The sequence below is a fragment of the Ostrea edulis genome, chromosome 8, assembly GCF_947568905.1.
Source record: "Ostrea edulis chromosome 8, xbOstEdul1.1, whole genome shotgun sequence".
Lineage (NCBI taxonomy): Eukaryota > Metazoa > Mollusca > Bivalvia > Ostreida > Ostreidae > Ostrea > Ostrea edulis.
Window position 1 is genome coordinate 44,127,215 of NC_079171.1, and position 19,172 is coordinate 44,146,386.

The 19,172-nt window shown below is 35.4% G+C and overlaps 1 protein-coding gene across 1 annotated transcript in view; it reads right to left on the reverse strand.

The window, feature by feature from the left end:
* LOC125662546 (uncharacterized) overlaps positions 1–19,172 on the reverse strand; it is a 32,365-nt gene that overhangs the window by 2,752 nt on the left and 10,441 nt on the right. Inside the window, exons 5-10 of the mRNA XM_048894781.2 lie at positions 17,101–17,246; positions 13,812–13,931; positions 3,877–3,975; positions 2,874–3,093; positions 1,404–1,499; positions 975–1,166 (exon numbers count right to left, since the gene is read on the reverse strand). Of these exons, the coding sequence (XP_048750738.2) occupies positions 975–1,166; positions 1,404–1,499; positions 2,874–3,093; positions 3,877–3,975; positions 13,812–13,931; positions 17,101–17,246 (873 nt within the window). The remainder of the gene's footprint in view (positions 1–974; positions 1,167–1,403; positions 1,500–2,873; positions 3,094–3,876; positions 3,976–13,811; positions 13,932–17,100; positions 17,247–19,172) is intronic.

The following is a 19,172-nucleotide window of genomic DNA, read 5'->3' on the forward strand; positions in this document are numbered from 1 at the left end:
GTGCAGATTCGTGTCCGGGCCATAACTTCTTTGTTCTTTGACTTAGGCATACCATATTTGGCTCACAGGTGGATCACCATGAGACGATGTGTCGAGTACCTTCATGACCTCTATATGGCTTTGACCCTTGACCTCAAGGTCAAAATTAAAGGTTGTTTTTTTTTTTACAATGGATTCGTGTCAGGGCCATAACTTTTTTGTTCTTTGACATAGGCATCCCATATTTGACACATGAGTGTATCACCATGAGACGATGTGTCGAGTACCTTCATGACCTCTATATGACCTTGAACTTTGACCTCACAGTCAAAATTGATTATAGGATTTTGACATTGTCATACCATAAGACATGGGTGTATCACCATGAGACTATGTGTCATGTACATTCATGACCTCTTTATGACCTTGACCTTTGATCTCAAGGTCAACATTATAGGTTTATGCCATGGATTTGTGTTCGCACTATATCTTCCATTTTCTTCTACAAAGGCATACCATGATTTTACACTCAGGAAAGAGATAATTTATACCTATTAGCAATACGCTTTGGAAGATTGGGGTAAGCGGGGAGTATTCTTAGTGAGCATTGCTCACAGTACCTCTTGTTTATTTTAGCAATCTTGAGTATTTATATTAATTTTGAAAAAAATTAAAATCAAACCTTTAACTCGATATAAAATAACTTACAGGTCTGATAGATGTTTTACAACAATGACAATAAATTAAAAGATATAGTAAATAAATCAAAATAGAAAACAATAAAAAGAATAGTAAAAACTATATCTAAAAAAAACCCAAATAAAAATAGATAATGAATGATTTTAAAAATAAATTTAAAAAGTGGATTTCAATATCAAAGAAACAATGAAGACACAAATTAATGGTGAGTATCAGATACCCACATCAGAACATTGTTTAAAGATGATAAATTATTCACGAATGCTATAACTGTATTACATGTAAAACACTCTTACCCTTTTCTGTCTTCGTGTTTGGCTCCTGTGTTTTTACTTTCTCGTCGATTTTGTCTTGTTTTTCCACAGTTTCTTGTTTTTCATTTTCACTTTTTCCTGATGGAATCTCGTTCAAAGTCTCGTTCAGATCTTCGTAATCTCCTAGAGGTCGCTTTTCAAGACTGTTCAAAACTTCATTGGCAAAAATATCGTCTGGAATGTTAAATCAAGAAGGACAATGTATATAAAATAGAGTATTAACTAATCAAATCATGATCACAGGTAATTAACATTTTTTTATTTAAAATTACACCAACAGAAACAAATGCACCATTTCGTATCATCAAAGTCCTTGATTTTTAAAGCGCCATTCAGTATCATCAAAGTGCTTGAGTTTTGATGCGCCACTCCGTATCATCAAACTCATCAATGTGCTCGATTTTTACTTACACAGAATCTCTCTCATTTGAGACAGGTCGTCCGGGTTTGAGTCCTGGGAGACGTGTCTGAGAATGTCACTTAACAAGTTTGCAGCATCGGGATCACCTATAATATACAAAGAGAAACAATATTTCGAGTTTGCAAATACGAGCCCTTTGAAATAAAAAAACCCACCACTCGTCACATCCGCTTCCAAATGGCGATGTATTCCTAAGGCTTTCTCATGGTATCCTCTATGAACTTTTCTTTAAGAATCTTAACATATATAACCATAACACTTTCATGAAAGGTGGAGATAACGAACAGTGATTCCTACAGTGTGTAAGGAATGCAAAACAAATACTTTGACAAACACTGACCCCTGAGCATACCAGAGGTGGGATCAGGTGCCTATGAGGAGTGAGCATTCCCTGTCGACCGGTCACACTCGCCGTGAGCCCTATGTCTTTGATCAGGTAAACGCAGCAATCAGTAGTCAAAATCAGTGTGCCAAGAACGGCCTAACAATCGGTATGAAACACGTCAGACAGCATAGTTTGATGTATTATATTGCTAACACCAATGGTAGAATGTGAGTACTCGAATCGAACATGGGTTGAAATGCCATATAATGATGTTTACGTCATCCCTTATTGTTGTGATTTATCAGAAGTCCTCTAAGAGAACCGATACTGCTCTAAGCCAGTGCTTTCTGATTTCAGTGACTGACAAGTTACGTGTACATATATGTAACAATAGAGGACATGTTATTTCAGATATGAATTTCAGTTTTGTAAATGCACGAGGGCATGAATGCGATGCTTTAAACCAACATAGTTCACGAAGCACAAAACATGTCACCTTAAAACGTTGCTGTTCATACCCTCATATGTTTTTCGAAATTGATTTTTTTAAAAATATAATTACAATTCACTTTCATTTATGTTGTAATTCCCAGCCATTAAGATATACGTACTATATTTATCGAGATTCATACGCGCATTGCTCACATCTGCATCACATTCCTGAGGAAATTACTAACATTACAATTGGTGAAACATGTGGAAGGCAAAAAACATTGGAAATGTAAATAGTGTTCTTCGCTGTGTTTTGATCTTGAGAGTTTACTGAACAAACTTGTACACAGGAAGAATAACGCATCACTCCGCTCTAACTGCATTCGTCTACTTAATATCAATAGAATAGCGTGCCGCTAATGTGACGAATTATTTCAGCGACTACGTACAATGGTTCAGAGCGACTACGTAGATCTTAGACTGACTGACTCTCTCTCTCTCTCTCTCTCTCTCTCTCTCTCTCTCTCTCTCTCTCCTGGTGTGTATTGTTTTTGTCATTGTATATGTGGAACTTTGTTTTGGTTTCATTGTTATTGTTTTTTAGGTTTTCCCTGTTTTTCATTTTTCTGATTGTTTTATTTTCTTTCTTGAAGTACACCAATTTGAGATCAAGGCCAATCTAAATGTAAATTCTGATTTTTACCTGTAATGGTAGCTTTGGTGAGCCATTCGTCCATAAGCGCTCGGATGACCTCGATCAAAGACGTAGCCCGAGATAACGCAATTCTCATAATGTCTTTACTCTGTAGTTCGTCGATGCCTAGGTGAGGGATGACATCCTTGTATCCAAACATGCTGTAGATGTCGTTCAGAGTTGAATAGTCACTGAGAAATCGTTCATTCTGTTCACCTCTGGGCAGGTTCTTTAAAATACATTAAAAAGTTGGATAATATTGTGACGTTTGGTCGCATTGTCTTGAAGTTGTAATGCCGTACAGTTTACGCACTTGTATGAATAGTGCGAGCATATCTATATTTTTCCGGAGAGAAATTGTTCCATACGTCCCCCCCCCCACGAAACAGATACATGCACACTTCTGGCATGGATCCCAAGCAATTTTCAAAGGAGGTAGATTGGAACTCAAGTATGTGCCTCTAGTGTCCAGAAAGGAGCAGTTGAAGATTTCAAAATGATAAAAAAAGACCAGAGTAAGCGTGTGCGTGTGACAGAACACCCTTAAGCTTATCGTAAGAAGATATTTGTTTCAAGTCTTAGTGTAAGGATGAATAACACTAACTGGATGGAAAGTTAAAATTTGTACATCTGTACAATCATATTTTGAAATTTTAGAAAGAAAAAAAAACAACTTCGAATTTACCCTATTCAGTAATAAATAAAGTTTCAGTAGAAATTAATCTGAACCAAAAAAAATTAGAACCTCTGCTAGACTCGAACCAATGAACTACAGATCAGCCGTCCATCTTTACCCCTAAGCTACCCAGGTAGGCAATGAAGTATTGCTTATGCATATCTATATGTTCATTCATGTTTCAAATGGAAGCCTTAGTGACGTATACATATTGAGATGGTTAAACATTCACTTAGACATGATAATTTAGAATAGTCCCAAATGAACAAACGCCATACGAAACAAAAACAAACGAAAACAAGAAGGAGGGGAAAGAAAAACTAAATGTAGAGGTACCATGGTGGCGGCCATATTGGATGCAGCAGCCTGTTGTACGAGGACGTTGTATTCCTTCCTCACATCCTCCCTATATGTGTCCGCCTGTTGTTGTGTCATCTAAGAAGGACAGATAAAAATGCGTCATTCGAGAAGCATACTATGATGAAAGGTCACGTGACATAGAATGATATTTCGAGAAACCCACGTGCATGTGACAAAACAATATATAGCTATATGGTATCATTCACCAAAGACATTCAAACACAGATTTCTTTAGTATTTCATTTCGAAATTGCTGAAAGTGACAACGGGAGGATATATATATATATTATTACTACAGTAACTTGATCCGAAGAGTCGGATCACGTCGAGTTGACAGGCGCGGATCATCAGATCACACGAGACGCATAGTAGTAATGATAAATTTATTATATACCCCCTTCTGCATTTTAAATCCACATTTATAAGATAAATGTAATCCAAATTATCAAAAACAGACATACCATGAAATTATGTTTTTTGTACGTAGTTTTGTTTTGTGACGCGGTCAATATTTTCCACAAATAACGTTGCGTTGGTGCATTGTGACGGCATCAGTTTCAGAGGATACTGATACAGAATCAGAAAACCACAGTGTGGTGATCCGGAAAACCGGATCACATGCTGCGAAATCCACAGTATCAAAGAACGATACATCGATGGGTATATAATAATATAATTTATTATTTTTAGATATATGGATTTTTAATTTAATTTAAAGTCGGACATTGCGAGAGACTGACCATATGCTAATCACCATTGTAGAACATTCTATAGATTACATCAGACATACAGTTATACGAGAGAGTGTATATCATAACTGTCATGTTTGTAGTTTTACGTTTCATCACGTTAATCATTTTTACTCATAGAGATATCATCAGCTTAGATGAAGTGCCACAAACTTTGAGCCAATCAATGCTCTTGCGGCCGTAGCAGTGAAAGTCTTTTTCGTGCGAACGCCTACCATGACATGTGACCCCCGTTATAAAAAATCGTATCAAAGAAACATTCGTTACAAATGTTTAGGTTTTCACGCGCCGAAATCTAGAATCCAACCCGGCCTCGTGGTTGCGAATCTAAGTGAATATTTTAGTTGTCATACATTTATTGTAAATTGTGTAATTGTACCACCCGGGAAATGTGAAATTTATCACTAAGCTATGGCGAACGGTCAATTGTAAATAATTTCCATAAATTGCGGGAGAAATGTGATTGTATACAAAAGTGTAGATAATAACTGTTAAAACAAAAACATTTTAGGTAGATGCACATTTGTCTGAATGTGTATTACCAGGAAACTCACGTCATTTAGTGCAAACGTACACCTGCATCAAAGTGTACTCTTTAGTTGTAAACACACGTAAACACACATTTACAATCTAATGAGAATGACGTGATTATCATTAACACTTCTGAGGTAAACACTAAATCTCATATCGACGTTTTCTAACATTGAAAATAAAGTGACAGCATATTTTCCCTGTCTCGTTTTCTTCTTATGGTGATTTTTTTCTCTCACTTGACTTCGTCTGGGGGAAATCGATCTTTTGGGAGACGCTCTGGCCAAATTAATTTGAGAACTTGTTCCAGGAAATACTGATACGTCTGCATTGTTTTGTGGCTCTTAGAAGATGATCTGTTCGCGTCAGTTCTGAATAGACAGATTTCCTTTCGGCAAGCAAAGTTGAACGTAATGCCATCAGTCTGACGCCACGTTTCAGATTAACATAGATAACATCAGCTAAGAGGGCGACTATTGCCCATGTCCTTTCCCCACCATATTGTACTTGGGGCGATTCTTCATCGCAACCCACTAACAATAAAGTACAAATTTTGCACTTTGCCTAGTAACACATCCTACATTAGTAAAAGAAATGTGATATCATTAAAGTTCCTTAGTGTCAAACTTCGCGGGTTTGGGGGGGGGGGGTGCTGTTTGTTTTATTGATATTTTTAATGCATTTTTTTTTCTTTTTCTTTATGTTTTGGTTTTGAAAAAGAATACTATTTCAGTTCTCTTCTATAATTTTGATTTCCACTTAAATAAATGGAATATCGTTGATGTCTTGCATTTTGGGTATTTCTGTAGAAACCCGCTTTCTAAAAAAAAAAAATAGAAATAAAACATAATAAATAAATAAAATGTGAGGAAAAATAGACTGAAATAAAACCAAACTGAAAAATTCGGTGCTGTGTGACAACGTACTTTGAAAAAAATTACGCACTTTGATTTTTTTTTTCAAAGTGCGTTAAATTTGGGACCAAATTGATCAACGTACTTTGAATTTTTCTTTCAAGATACGTAATTGTTCAAAGTGCGTTGTAACAGTGCTGAAAAAATTTTGTTGTTAATAAAACCATAATTGTAGCAAGCACTAAGATTCTGATGACTATCGTAACCAATATTGCTGCAGTGTTAAATATCATGATGGTTTATTATTACAACAGAAAACGGGGACAGAGTAATTCAATATATGCTACTGACCCACTCCACATCAATGTGACAGGAGACAAAGAAACTCCATTTAACATGATAAGGACAAAATGCATTCCGATCTTAATGAATTATTTTCTACATTATGTAAGACATTTTGGGCAAAGAAAATCTTCTCAATGGAACACTTCGTGGTTAACCATAGCAGGCCGGAAGTGGGAAGTCACGATTTCCTTGCCACAATTACCATTATAGATGTTTTATGACGTCATAATAGACTTCATATTGGCAGATTCAGTTTCAAGTTGTGTTGCAAACTGTCCATAAAAATTTATCGACCATCACTTCGTCATTATAGATTAGCGCCGCTGACGTTAGATGACAATTTCTCTTTCCTTCATATTTTCCCCTCGTTTGCCATTTTATAATGGACAGCTGAACTACTGCAGAAAATCCGGTAAAAGTTTATTGTGAAAACACCTAGATGGCTTTGGGATTTAATTCGTCATTGCACTTAGCCTATCATTGCGGAAGATAGTTGTTCAAACTTAAATGTAGGTTCTATTTCCTACAATCTGATAGAGTAACTGACAATATTCTAAACCAGGCTGTTATAAAACAGATCTAAAAGTTAAAACAAAAAAGATTACTTATTCTTATTGTTGAATGGACTTTAATAGATAGGACTTTGAAGAAGAAAAAACCCAACTAATATGAATATTCATAATATAAAAAACACCAACTGATATGACTATTCATAAAATAAAATAAAAGGGGGCAAGTAGATACAGTCTTACCAACGCGCAGATTTTATTGCACTTCTTATCACCATATTCTCTAATTCTTATGTATGACGTCAAAATGATTCCTCGCCGGTACCTTTACATATCGATTGTTAACAAACATCTAACCTCTTTAGTACGTACAAACGGATATAATTATGTTATGATAACCATATCCGGCTTACTTTAGGTTAATATTTGTACAGAATATTCCAAGCACTGAAAAGATACTAATCACGATCTTCGGAATGATTTATCTGTTCTGAACAATGTTTGTATTGGCAATAATTGACAAACATAAAGCGTGCTGATGACAGTGATTTATCAAGCACAAATCGGGAATGGCTGCTTTCATACAACAGCATTTGTTCTCTGGTAGTTGTATTCTCTATAAAGGGAAATCAATAGTGACTAAAAATGGACGTAGTTCGATTTTCTATTTTGGATCTGTCGACGCCTACACGTGAAATTTACAAGGTCATCGACACAGCACAAGGTCATCGGTACAGTGGAAATTAAGTCGGTCGTTAAAGGTCTTTACAATACATTCTTCATTACAGAATACTACGATCTACAAATCTAAATATTTCCGAGAATGTTGTTGGCACATATAAACAGAACGAAACATGTATGTCTTAGTCATACAAAATGTTTTTAAAATCATTTTGCCTGCCAACAATACACAATAATTACATTTCAAATAAATGATAAGTACCAACTAATTTGTCGCAACATGACGCATGGGCATATGGGCAAAGATATTATCACGGTCATATTTTGTCATAATTAATCAAATGATGCTCTGCATATTGAACACGATAATAAATGTACTCTATCTATCTAGGCTGTAATTCAATTGTCATTCCTTATTTTGGGCAGAACCATATCCTTTGAGAACAATTCAAAATTAAATACAAACTTGCTATGTGGTCAGCCGTAGTTTGTGGTCTACGTGCTCTCTCTTTCGGTGTTGGATCTCTTTGCTTCAGACATTATTAAGAATGTTATCGAAGGTCACAGAAAACGACCTTTGTAACCATTTAGTTTAGAATCATTTGACATTTACTGGGGAGGGGGGATGCAATCTATCCAGTCGCAAAATGGTTATTTGTCTAACGCAGAAAAAATGTGATAAACGTCACTATTCCAAGGGGACACAAGTAATGTGCTCGGATTCATGAAATTTTTCCCCCTCTCATATGCATGGATCCAAAGAATTAGCCTCCCCCTTTCTACAGGCCACCTCGGTCCCTTTTTACAGAAAACCAATAAATTGATAGGGTGTGTGCATTTAATACTGTGGTATATGCAACGGGGAAAAAAGCATATTTTTCTTCTTACGGTATACAGCATTTTAAAAGGTAGGTATCCCTTGTCACTGAAGTAAAGGGGCATTAACACTCATTTTGTCACCAAATATTGAATTCAATGAAAATTGCTCTATATTATATAATTCAGTAATAACACCATTATTTAAATATTTCAAAAACTTTTTAACCTCAAAGCAAACGCATCAATATGCAATTTTGGTTATTAAATAATTATTATCCTGCAAGGCACGACTTTTCCCTTATATATTTCTTTACATTAAGAGTGGTTATCTAACGTAGTTTTATTAGGTTTGTCTTGTTTTTGTACAAAATTATTGTTTTTACTAGTCATTAATATACATTTGTATATTCCTATGCCATTGAGAGATCCTGAGGGGGAAAATGGTGTCGTCACTTCCACAGCTAATACCCCTTTAAGTATTATAAGAGACATAAACTTTTGTAACTGTAATAGAATTAATAAGAACATCAATTAATGGTGGTGTACGGAAAATTATTAATGTTGAATGCATGACAAATATTTAAAAAAAAATATAATAAACAGTGTGAGTGAAGTTGACTCGTCACTGCAGACAGTGCCCGCTCTCTACAACAGGCAACCTCTCTGAATTCCATCAGACTATCTTTATGACAAATGACAGTGTCTAGCGACTCTATCGAGGAGCGTCAACCTGTCTAGGTTTCGAGTTAAAATAATAACTGTTATTTTTCCTGAGGTACATTGTACCGTGGTGGACAATTTTCGCTGCGAGAAATGTTTTGAGACCATGTTTTTCAGTCGTTGACATTTACAAGAAAATGTCACAATGAACGTAATTACGATTCCCGAGGTTTTCCGATTTCGACTTATTCTTTTATATTACCATAAATGCTTCTTTTATTCCTCACGCAGCGCAAAAAGACACCTCCAACATGAAATATCGATGAAGAACAACTGTTAAAATTCTAACTAGAAGCCATAAAATAGAGCTTTAACAATGCTTTACAATTAGGATGGGATTTTATTGTTGTTGCGCAATTTTAAAGCTTTATTGCATTTTGCAACGAATAAGATTCGGAACTTCGACGGCGACACCGTTCCTTCGTATGGATAAATGCGCTTGGGACTAATATTCCACAACATTTGCCAGTTGATTAGTAACGTTTTTTATTCGACATTATTTTACAGTTGATTAGCAACTTTAATATTTCACAACATTTGTGACTGATCTCATTTTTACGATTTTAAATCGTTAATTAAATTTAATTCATTTAGGGAAAACCCATATGATTTATACAAAAAACCAGACCTTTGATGGGTGTCTTTTCCCTTTCCGTGGGTGTACTTGTGTACTTCTAAAGATGCCGAAACTCGGGCGTTAATTTTTTTTTTCAATATAGCGGGTGAAAGCAAATAGCGGCATGTATGATTGAAAATGCCATTTATTAGGTAAATGACAAAAAGTGGCACAAAGATCACAAGATACATGGCTGAAAACCAAACAAATAATAACTATCACATACGAATTATCTGACAATGTCAAAGTCACACCATACAGTCACACGCCAGATAATCCCAGCACTACACCGGAAGTGATGTACATGTATCGATATATGACTCACGGGTGATGTGGAGCCTGTGTTTTAACCTCGGGTTCGGGAAGGTGTGTGTGTGGGTGTGTGTTTGGGGGGGGGGGGAGGGGGGGGGGGGGCTAGAGTGTCTGACTTGAATCAAATTAAGGTCCAAGTCTTCTCTTCTCCGCTATCCTAATTATTTTACAGCTTAGAGGCGGATATTTGACAACTGTTCGTCATCAATATCTGGCAGTCTGTTGTCCTCCTCTAATTATCCCTTGTTTTTTTTTTTTTAAATTTCATATTTCACAAAAGAGACTTCACAAGACCCGCTCTCTACCCCTTGTCTTTTTGTGTATCTTGGTGATTTGGTATGAGTTCAAAGGTCACGCATTTCATACAACGACACCCATCCGGACGAGCTGTAACATACAGGGTCGCTGTTCATTTCCTCCACCTCTTCGTTTTCTTACCTGATTATTTGCATTGCATACATATTTATAATTAAGGCTTATATATATATATATATATATATATATATATATATATATATATATATATATATAATGGTTCTGTATTGCTTTTTTTTTTATTTTCAAATAAAATGAAATATACGAACTTATGGCGACGCATTAGGGGAGCGAAAGAAGGGAGGAAGGTGATTGTTTTTCTCTCTTTCTCAGTCCCCCGACTGTCGAGACAGCAATACATTATTGGGAAAAAAAACCCAGCTGATTTTGGCACATTCCGAGAATTGCTGTCAGCGGAGAGCTGATTCGCCCTCGCACATTAGCATCGTTATGACACTCGCTATTCAGTGGGTTGATTTACGTGCACAGTTTTGAACTTCGGTAAACTAATACACATTCAATTTACACGTATTATTTCAACATTGACAATTTGTTTCCTAGATACGTTACTGTGTGTTATAATAACATGCTGAGAGACCACGTGTAGGCAGTTCTTAAGGACTAAAATGGTGACTGACGTATGTTAAGAAGAGAGAGAAGATTGATTGATTGTGTATGTTCTTTCTCGCCCACATGTTCTCTCTCGCCCATATGAAGACGTCACCATTGCCGGTGAAGGGCTGCCAAATTTAGGCCTATGTTCGGCGCTTATGGCCTTTGAGCAGGGAGGGATCTTTATCGTGCCTCACCTGCTGTGACGCGGGACCTCGATTATACGTTGATTGCTAAATTTTCATTATTTACTAGATATATCTTCTTCTAACACAATTTTATCACCTACAATTACTGCTATTACAAACCTTGTAAGTAGTATATGTCGTACTAAATTCCGTATTTCCCTTTTAATATCCCTTATATCCCGACAGGTGTTAAAATTTTCTATTAAGAGTTGATTTTTCCACAGACCCGTACACGTAATATTGCGTGGGAGATTTAACCACGCAGAATTAAAGTTACGACTCATGAAAGAAGAACCGGGTGTTTCTCTTAAATTTTTTTGTTTGTTTCAAAATGAATATGTTTCTCTCGCAAAATACTTCACGTCAGTATTTCTAAGTCTTATCATTTTCCTTGCCTTATTGAAAAAGAACGGGGTTTTTTTTTCCCGAATGTTCTAAAATCCAAAACCTTTGTCACTCTATTGAAGAAATAAATCGACAATAAACGATAAAATCAATAAAACGATCTAGTAATGGAACCAAACGATCTATAAAATTTATGGGGCGAAGAATCCCAAAAAGAGATCTTTCATCTGAGCTGAGATTAAATTGGAATAAACTTCTTAAATCCCGTACGCGCTATTCGCTGTATATTTATATCGGATACCGAGCAGTCTGAACAGTCAATTGATAATTAAAAAAAAAATCTTCAAAAGAAAAGAATATTGATTGCAAAAAATCGTTCAACGGAATCAGCACGAGCCTTTATATTAAAAGGGAAATGTTTCTTTAATCCAAATAAAACAGGGGATCATTATTGTATCTCCGCCCATGCCGTAGTGTAATCACGGATATTGAAAATAGAGAATGTTCTCCATTTCTCAATCCATATAGATTTAATTCTAAACTCGATGATCCAACACTTTCAACTTTTCTCGTACATGCATTCTCTCTCTCTCTCTCTCTCTCTCTCTCTCTCTCTCTCTCTCTCTCGTCAATTAACTAACGGAGATCACGACGATAATTTATATTTTTCAAAGGAGAAGCCATAACAAAGATTTATATGAGCAATACGAAGTACATGTAATTAAAATGTTGGAACACGATTTCTGCTTTGATGCTTGTTGGGCGTTTATTAAATACGCCCACCAATACGAAGACTCTCTTGTTTGGAAATTGAATATGCCTAAAATTACCAAATAGATCACGTCCTGTCTGTTTGAACAGCTTTGATATTTTATTCACAATATTAGATTAAAAACATGCTAGAAAAAGACCACAAATATAAAAGACGAAACGTAGTTGTATAATACAAATTTTCCCGAGAAATGGTTTATTTTTCTAATTCTGAGTTAATTGATTAAATAGTGATTTTATTGGCAGTGATCCATATACATGTACATTCCGTATCACTAAAGCGTTTTATAACCTTCAGTATGTCTTCATGACCCGCGTACTTGGATGCAAAACTGATTTGTAAATAATTGTGTATACATGTTATTATAACAAAAATATGAAGTTTTACGAAAACCATTTCTGATGTGTAAATCCCTGATATAAATTCCAACAAATTATATTATCAATAACAACGGTTTACTGTGACAAAAAATCTTAAAACTTTGATATAATATAGTCAAATTTTGATACCATTGTTAACTATTTAAAGGGGCCTCCGTGGCCGATTGGTTAGAGCATCGCGCTCAATATCGGTCGAATCCCGCTCGCGCTGGTAAGTGAGAAAGTTTCCCAGTTTACTTTCGGAAGGTCGGTGGTCTTTTCCCGGGTAAATTGTATCTGGGTTCTCTCTCCCACCAATACAAACTGGAAACCACCAGATAACTGAAAAATTGTTGAGTGTGGCGGAAAACATCAATCAATCAATTAATTATTTAAGAAATAGATTTCCTTTTAGTAACGGGCTACATGAAAAGTTGGCTGTCGTAAAGCGTTACTTTTCATACCGTCATGTCTGTGAAATTTATTTTGTATAATTTTGTCTTACTTGTATTACTTTCGGAATATTTCCAGTCGTTAAAATAGTGCGATATTTATCAAGAGTCATATGCATATTGTTCAAATTCATGAGAAAAAGGCTATCATTTCAAGTGGTAAAAATATTGAAGGTAAAAAAAAAAACTTTGGAAATGTGAATATCAGAAAATGAGTATGTTCAAACTTATGCACGTATGAAGCTACAAACGATGAAACAACGTGATATTTTGTGGCATATAAACAACATCATAAGGGAAACATGTTCTGCGAACGATCCAAAATAATCCGCCTTACCGAAGTACATCATTTTGTGGCAAAGACAAATTCAGAAATTGTGTCTTTGTCCTTTTTGAATTTCATCTCCTATCGTCTTATCTAGGCGAATTTAAACGTTTGGTTGACTATTTGTATCTCGCACATGTTTGAATTTCACAGTGATTTTGATTTCTTTCTTGGTGAACATACACTAAAATTGCAATTTTTCGCTACATTAGGCAAACCTTTTAGACTTCTAACACCCGAACTTTATCACATCTATCTCGTTGCTTTCCTTCATGAGAATTTCGATCGATGTATAGACTCTACCTCTTTAAGGAAATAGATGGATCGGAAAGAATTAGTCAATTTGGCGTAAGTAACAGGACATTTATAGATTTATAGGAGTTCCAAATGTGATATATTGTACTTACAATGGATGAGTTCACTAGATCCGCCAATGCCTCTTCCAGTTCTTCAAATTCTCCAGACCTAAACAGGTACTCGGCTACGGCGGCAGGCGTGAACTTAAAGACCTTGGAGTAATCGTTGTCCTAGAATAAAGAAAATACAGAAATGAGGACCCGTCTTCTACCGTAACCTGTAGTGAAGTGCCGTAATTGAACGAAGGGGAAATGCACATGTACAAATTCTTACTAGGTCATATGATCGGTTGTGACATATATAAATCCCATGCTTTTTTGTTAATCAAGATTAGGTGTTTTTTATATGGACAAATGAACATGCAAACTCCCTGAAGTGGTTAAGTTTTAGTTGGACTGGGGCATTAAAGAATAATTGTCAGTATGTCTTGAAAAATGCATTGGGGAATATCATAGTTTTTTGGTGTTTTGTTATTGGTTTGTGGTTTTTCTTTAATTCAAAATCATGATGGCGATATAAAGATAAAAATTCTACCACCTGAATCGAGCGCGGAAAGTCACGAGGTGTAATTCGACGGTTTTCAAAACGGACAGGTATATAGCTCTCTGGTATAACCGTATCCCCACCCTGAGAGCTACGGGTCTGCAGCTACAGCGGAGGTTGACGCTGTTTATGAAAAAAATCTGCATGGCGAATACTAGTGCATTTACATTGATCTGGTATATGTACTTAGCTGTTCTTTTTGTAATGTTCACGTAGATTGCGTGATATTGTTTTCGTCTGAATGTAATCTATCATAATGCAATAACAAAGAAACCCAGGAATACGTTCTTAAAAATAATAGTGACTTCGGTACTATGGTCCGTCCAGACAACCATAGTTACAGGTATGCTTGTCACACTGGTTGGGGAGCATCTTATTTCAAATATTTTGGATTTATCTTTAAAACTACACGCTGCTCTCATAGGGATCAAGTAATAACTGAAAAGCCATACATGCAATGCACAACATAGAACACTCACAACCCAGCTGCTAAATTACCGCTGAAATACTTTGAGGGGAATATTAAATCTTGAGTTAATCAATGACATTAAATTCTCGGGAGATTCATTTTTTGTGGTAATTTTAAAATTTATAAAAGATTTTTTTATTGAATTTATAGAGGATTTTTTTTTATTGGATTTCTAGATGATAATGAAAAGGGAGAAAGTGCTGATCTTCTTTTATTAACTCCAATATTATATTTTTTTCTAAAGCTTAGGAAGTAAAGCACTATTGATAGAACTCGTTATCATGATTCTATCGCAGTCCATCGAAAAAAAAAGTGACATTATCTATATATTATTCAAACTTGCAATATGATCTATAATCACTCGTGGTGTCATCCTTCTCAATGAAGCATGGATTTGTTATAAACCTCTCCCTGTACACGATGATCTGATAATACAGAGGCTGAAGCATTAAAACTGATCTCTTACACTGATTCTATTGATAATTATGGGGGAAAATTGCTATGACTCGAAATTCTGACAACGTATTATAGGTTTGAAAATCCTGTAATATACGTGCAGCGCCGGTCAATTGCCTCGGGCTCGAGATCCATGAAAGCTTCAACTGACAATAAAATTTAATTACTGGATAAGGGAACGCGCCAGAAAAATATTGTGCTTAAAGGCTTGTAACTTAGATACGTCGAAAGAGTAGCTAGTTTATAGTGTTATTTCATGCTTGATCTTCTGTACGGAGTACCGTAATAATGAAACGCTCACAGCTGACTAAATAACTGTCATTTGAAAAGTTTTGAAGAAAACAATGTCCTTATCTTTGTTTTTTTAAACCAAAACAAAAAACACCAACAAAAAAAAAACAACAACAAAAAAAACAAACAAACAAAAAACAAAAAAAAACTGACTATATCTTTAACGATGGTCACATTATTTTTTATTTTTTTTTATATTTTTTTTTCTTCTTCTATAGTACAGACAATAAACCTGTTGGGATATTACTTTCTTTTATGTTTATCCAAATCTAGGAATGGAAGTATAGGGGACACCAAATGATGAACACATCAAATGATAAGCTTAACTTGTCGCCAGATGATATACATGCATCTAGTTCACTTTCGACATCGTATTGCTACAGTTCTGCAATTAGGGCGGATCCAAAAATAAAATGGAGGCGGATATGCACAACCTAATTTAGACGGTACTGTTTTGGTCCAAGGACATGGTGGACTAGTTGCAGACTACAAGTGACCTTTATTTGTTAAGCATTTTTCAACTCCAAAACCATACTAAATACATGTAATCCATTGTTATGGAAAATTGGCATAGGTCAAGGTAATTCTAATGGGAATGCCATGTAGATTTTCTTTGTAATTATAATCCCCCTCCGATTTCAGATTCATAATTCTACAAAATTAATGACAACATGATAATAACGACTTTCGTCTGAAGTCAAATGGAAATATATGGTCATTTACTTTCTGGGAAATGTTGGGAAACTGAACATTGAGGCGACTATGTCGGGTTCGTAAAACCTTTAATAGCTTGGGTTATAATACTGCCCAAAGATATGTGAAAAGGGTCAATGCAGATACATTATCAATGTTTACACAACATCAATTCTTCGGAGCAAACGCAAACATTTGTCTGTCGGCAAAAAGTATGGCATTTTGTGTGTAATTAGCAGAGTCCAATGTTTTCCATAATTCATAAGAGAATGTCATTACCTGGGGAGGAATGAGGTGTAATTAATACATAAAGTTTCTTATTCCTGGGCTGATTACGCATGGAAATCAATAATAAGAATATAAACCGTCTATAATCACCAATTGGAAGTTAATTTCAACACAAGTCGTATTTATTTAAATTTCCTTCGAGAATTCACTTTTTACTACAGCGATTGTTGGTATAGAGAAATGCGATTCCTTTCACGTGTTATTGATCTTTGTTCCCTGATTAAGGTAACTTCTCTAACCTTTAAATCGTACCCTATATTTACCGCGTATGGATATTTTAATAGCGAAAGAGATACCCAACGCATCAAAACTGTAACCATCAACCAGCCGTTTGGTATTCATAACGCCACGTGTAACCAGCACTTTAAACTGTTTTAGAAACAAGAGTTTACAGTTAGTTGTCTTCTATAGATTAGCTGTTTTATTGATACAAATTAGAGCATCTGTCATGGTGTGTCGTGCTAAGGCAAGTCTCTCTCTCTTTCTCCTCTTTATCTGTGCATGTATGTGTGTAAGTATTTGTGTCGGCAGTTAAATGTTTTGAAATCTACATAATCCAAATGTCAATATCTTTGTTTTTGTCTAATTTTGATTCATACCGTTTGATCTTCTTTGTTTTCACTAATCACACTCTGGTGAACATTTGCTGCCGGAATGTCTAGTTTCGTTTTCATTCTGCTGGCATCGTCTCCTAAAGTCTCTTGCTGCAAGTCGGAGATTACTTTACCCGTCTTTGGGTTGAAAACTGAAAATAATGAAGTTAATCTTAAATATATCTGGAAACAGCAAAGTGACTGTACATATTTGGATTAGAAAATCAGCTACTAGTGTTATGACGCACACGAGACAATGATAACATGCCGTACGGACATCTTACGAGCATCTAAATCCATCGAAAGTGAAAGTGGAAAGGTCACTACTTGTATGGGTAGGACATGTAGCTCAACTGTCTAGAAAATTTGAAACGTGGAATCCCAAAACGCTCGACAAGTGCCCCTGATATAACTGTTCTTATTATACACTATCGTCTTATTGTCAATGGCCGAACATGTATGCAACTGCTATTTTACATTCAGTGTTACTATGCAACGACGTGTGGCCTTATTCGCCAGTGTGGTAGAAATAATAAAAAAAAATCATCGACGCGCAATTTCTTACAAAGCTATTGACCGTCATGTTCCCAGGTCTTTGCATTGCCAAAACAATTACATCATGCAATCCGTAACTGACTGTATAGGGCAATTGGCGTTTGTAGCACATTCTGTTAAAATGCAAAATTGAACAGCCACTATTGCAGTCACGTGATTTTCTGAACATGATAAAATTGTCTTCAAAATTAAGTTATGTTAAATTTTCTTTCTTTTCACTACATTTTGTTGTACATAATCTGAAAACGGAAAACAAATGACAAGAAAATATGACAGATGTCGGCCTTTAATGGCTCCCACGTGTTTTGGAATTCACGTTGATTTCAACGTGCGCTATGATCAGATTTAAGCTGTTGATGTAGATGGACATGCGCAGTGATTAAGTAACCTGTACCTAAAGCTAGGAAACATTTTTTTTTACATTAGTGTTGCTATATATATGAAAATGACATGGCCTTTATATTTTTATTAGACCGTGAAAAAAGAACTTGAAACCGCATATAAACTACGAATAAAAAGCGGTGTAAAAGGCGTTTTCATCGCTGCGATATGGCTTTATTTTGATGCAAATCAATCCTCAAAATAAAAAAAACGAAGAAGAAGAATCGAAACAAGATAATGTATAATGTAGCATTTACTCAAACTTACACCTTTATTTTGTTTTCACCGTAGGAAGGATGGGTTTAAGTATCGTCAATATGTTTGTTTTACATCAGTGATTTGACATTAAAGAAGATATACATGTACGAAAAGATTAATATCATGTAAACAACAAACTATTCCCTTTTCCTTATAAAATGAAACACTTTCAATCCTACACGCTAGTACTAGAGTGTTTCATTTCACAACAAGGCACGAGGCAAAATATGTGTATTAAACATCCACTCCAATTTCAGGCATCAATTCTTTAAAAAAATATAAAAAATAAACTACTGAAATTGCTCTTTTATGCAAACTATATTTAATTCTAAGCACATGCTACCTGTTTTTAATCCTTTTTTATGTGCTAAGTAATCAAAAGTGTTTACTATCAAATTAAATCTAGAGATGAAACATTAAATGGTATGTGCTCATTGATACTGAAATATTTACATTCAGGCGAAAATTGTATAAAAAAAACCAGCTGCCATCCACGACAAATCATAATGACAAAGCTGATGCATGACTGTCGTGCTGTAAAACGCCAGGATCACCCCCCCCCTAGAGGAAACAATGCATTTATATGACAAAAAGTTGAATTTGCCAAACCGAGGCTGCCGTGTGCAAACTCTGACGTCCATGTTAAATTATATGATGATATGTTGTCAGTTTGATAATCATTAACTTGTGAACCTTTTGTGCTACACACATGTGCCATTTAAAGGAAATCAAGCACGTTTAAAACAACGTGATATATGATTTTTTTTTTTTTTTTTTTACATCAATCACAGCTATCGTGAAGAATTTCGCTGTTTGTCTTTCTCCTTCCCCTCGTTATCACGAAATATCACGATTTATCTCAAATTCTTAATTACCTCTGCGGT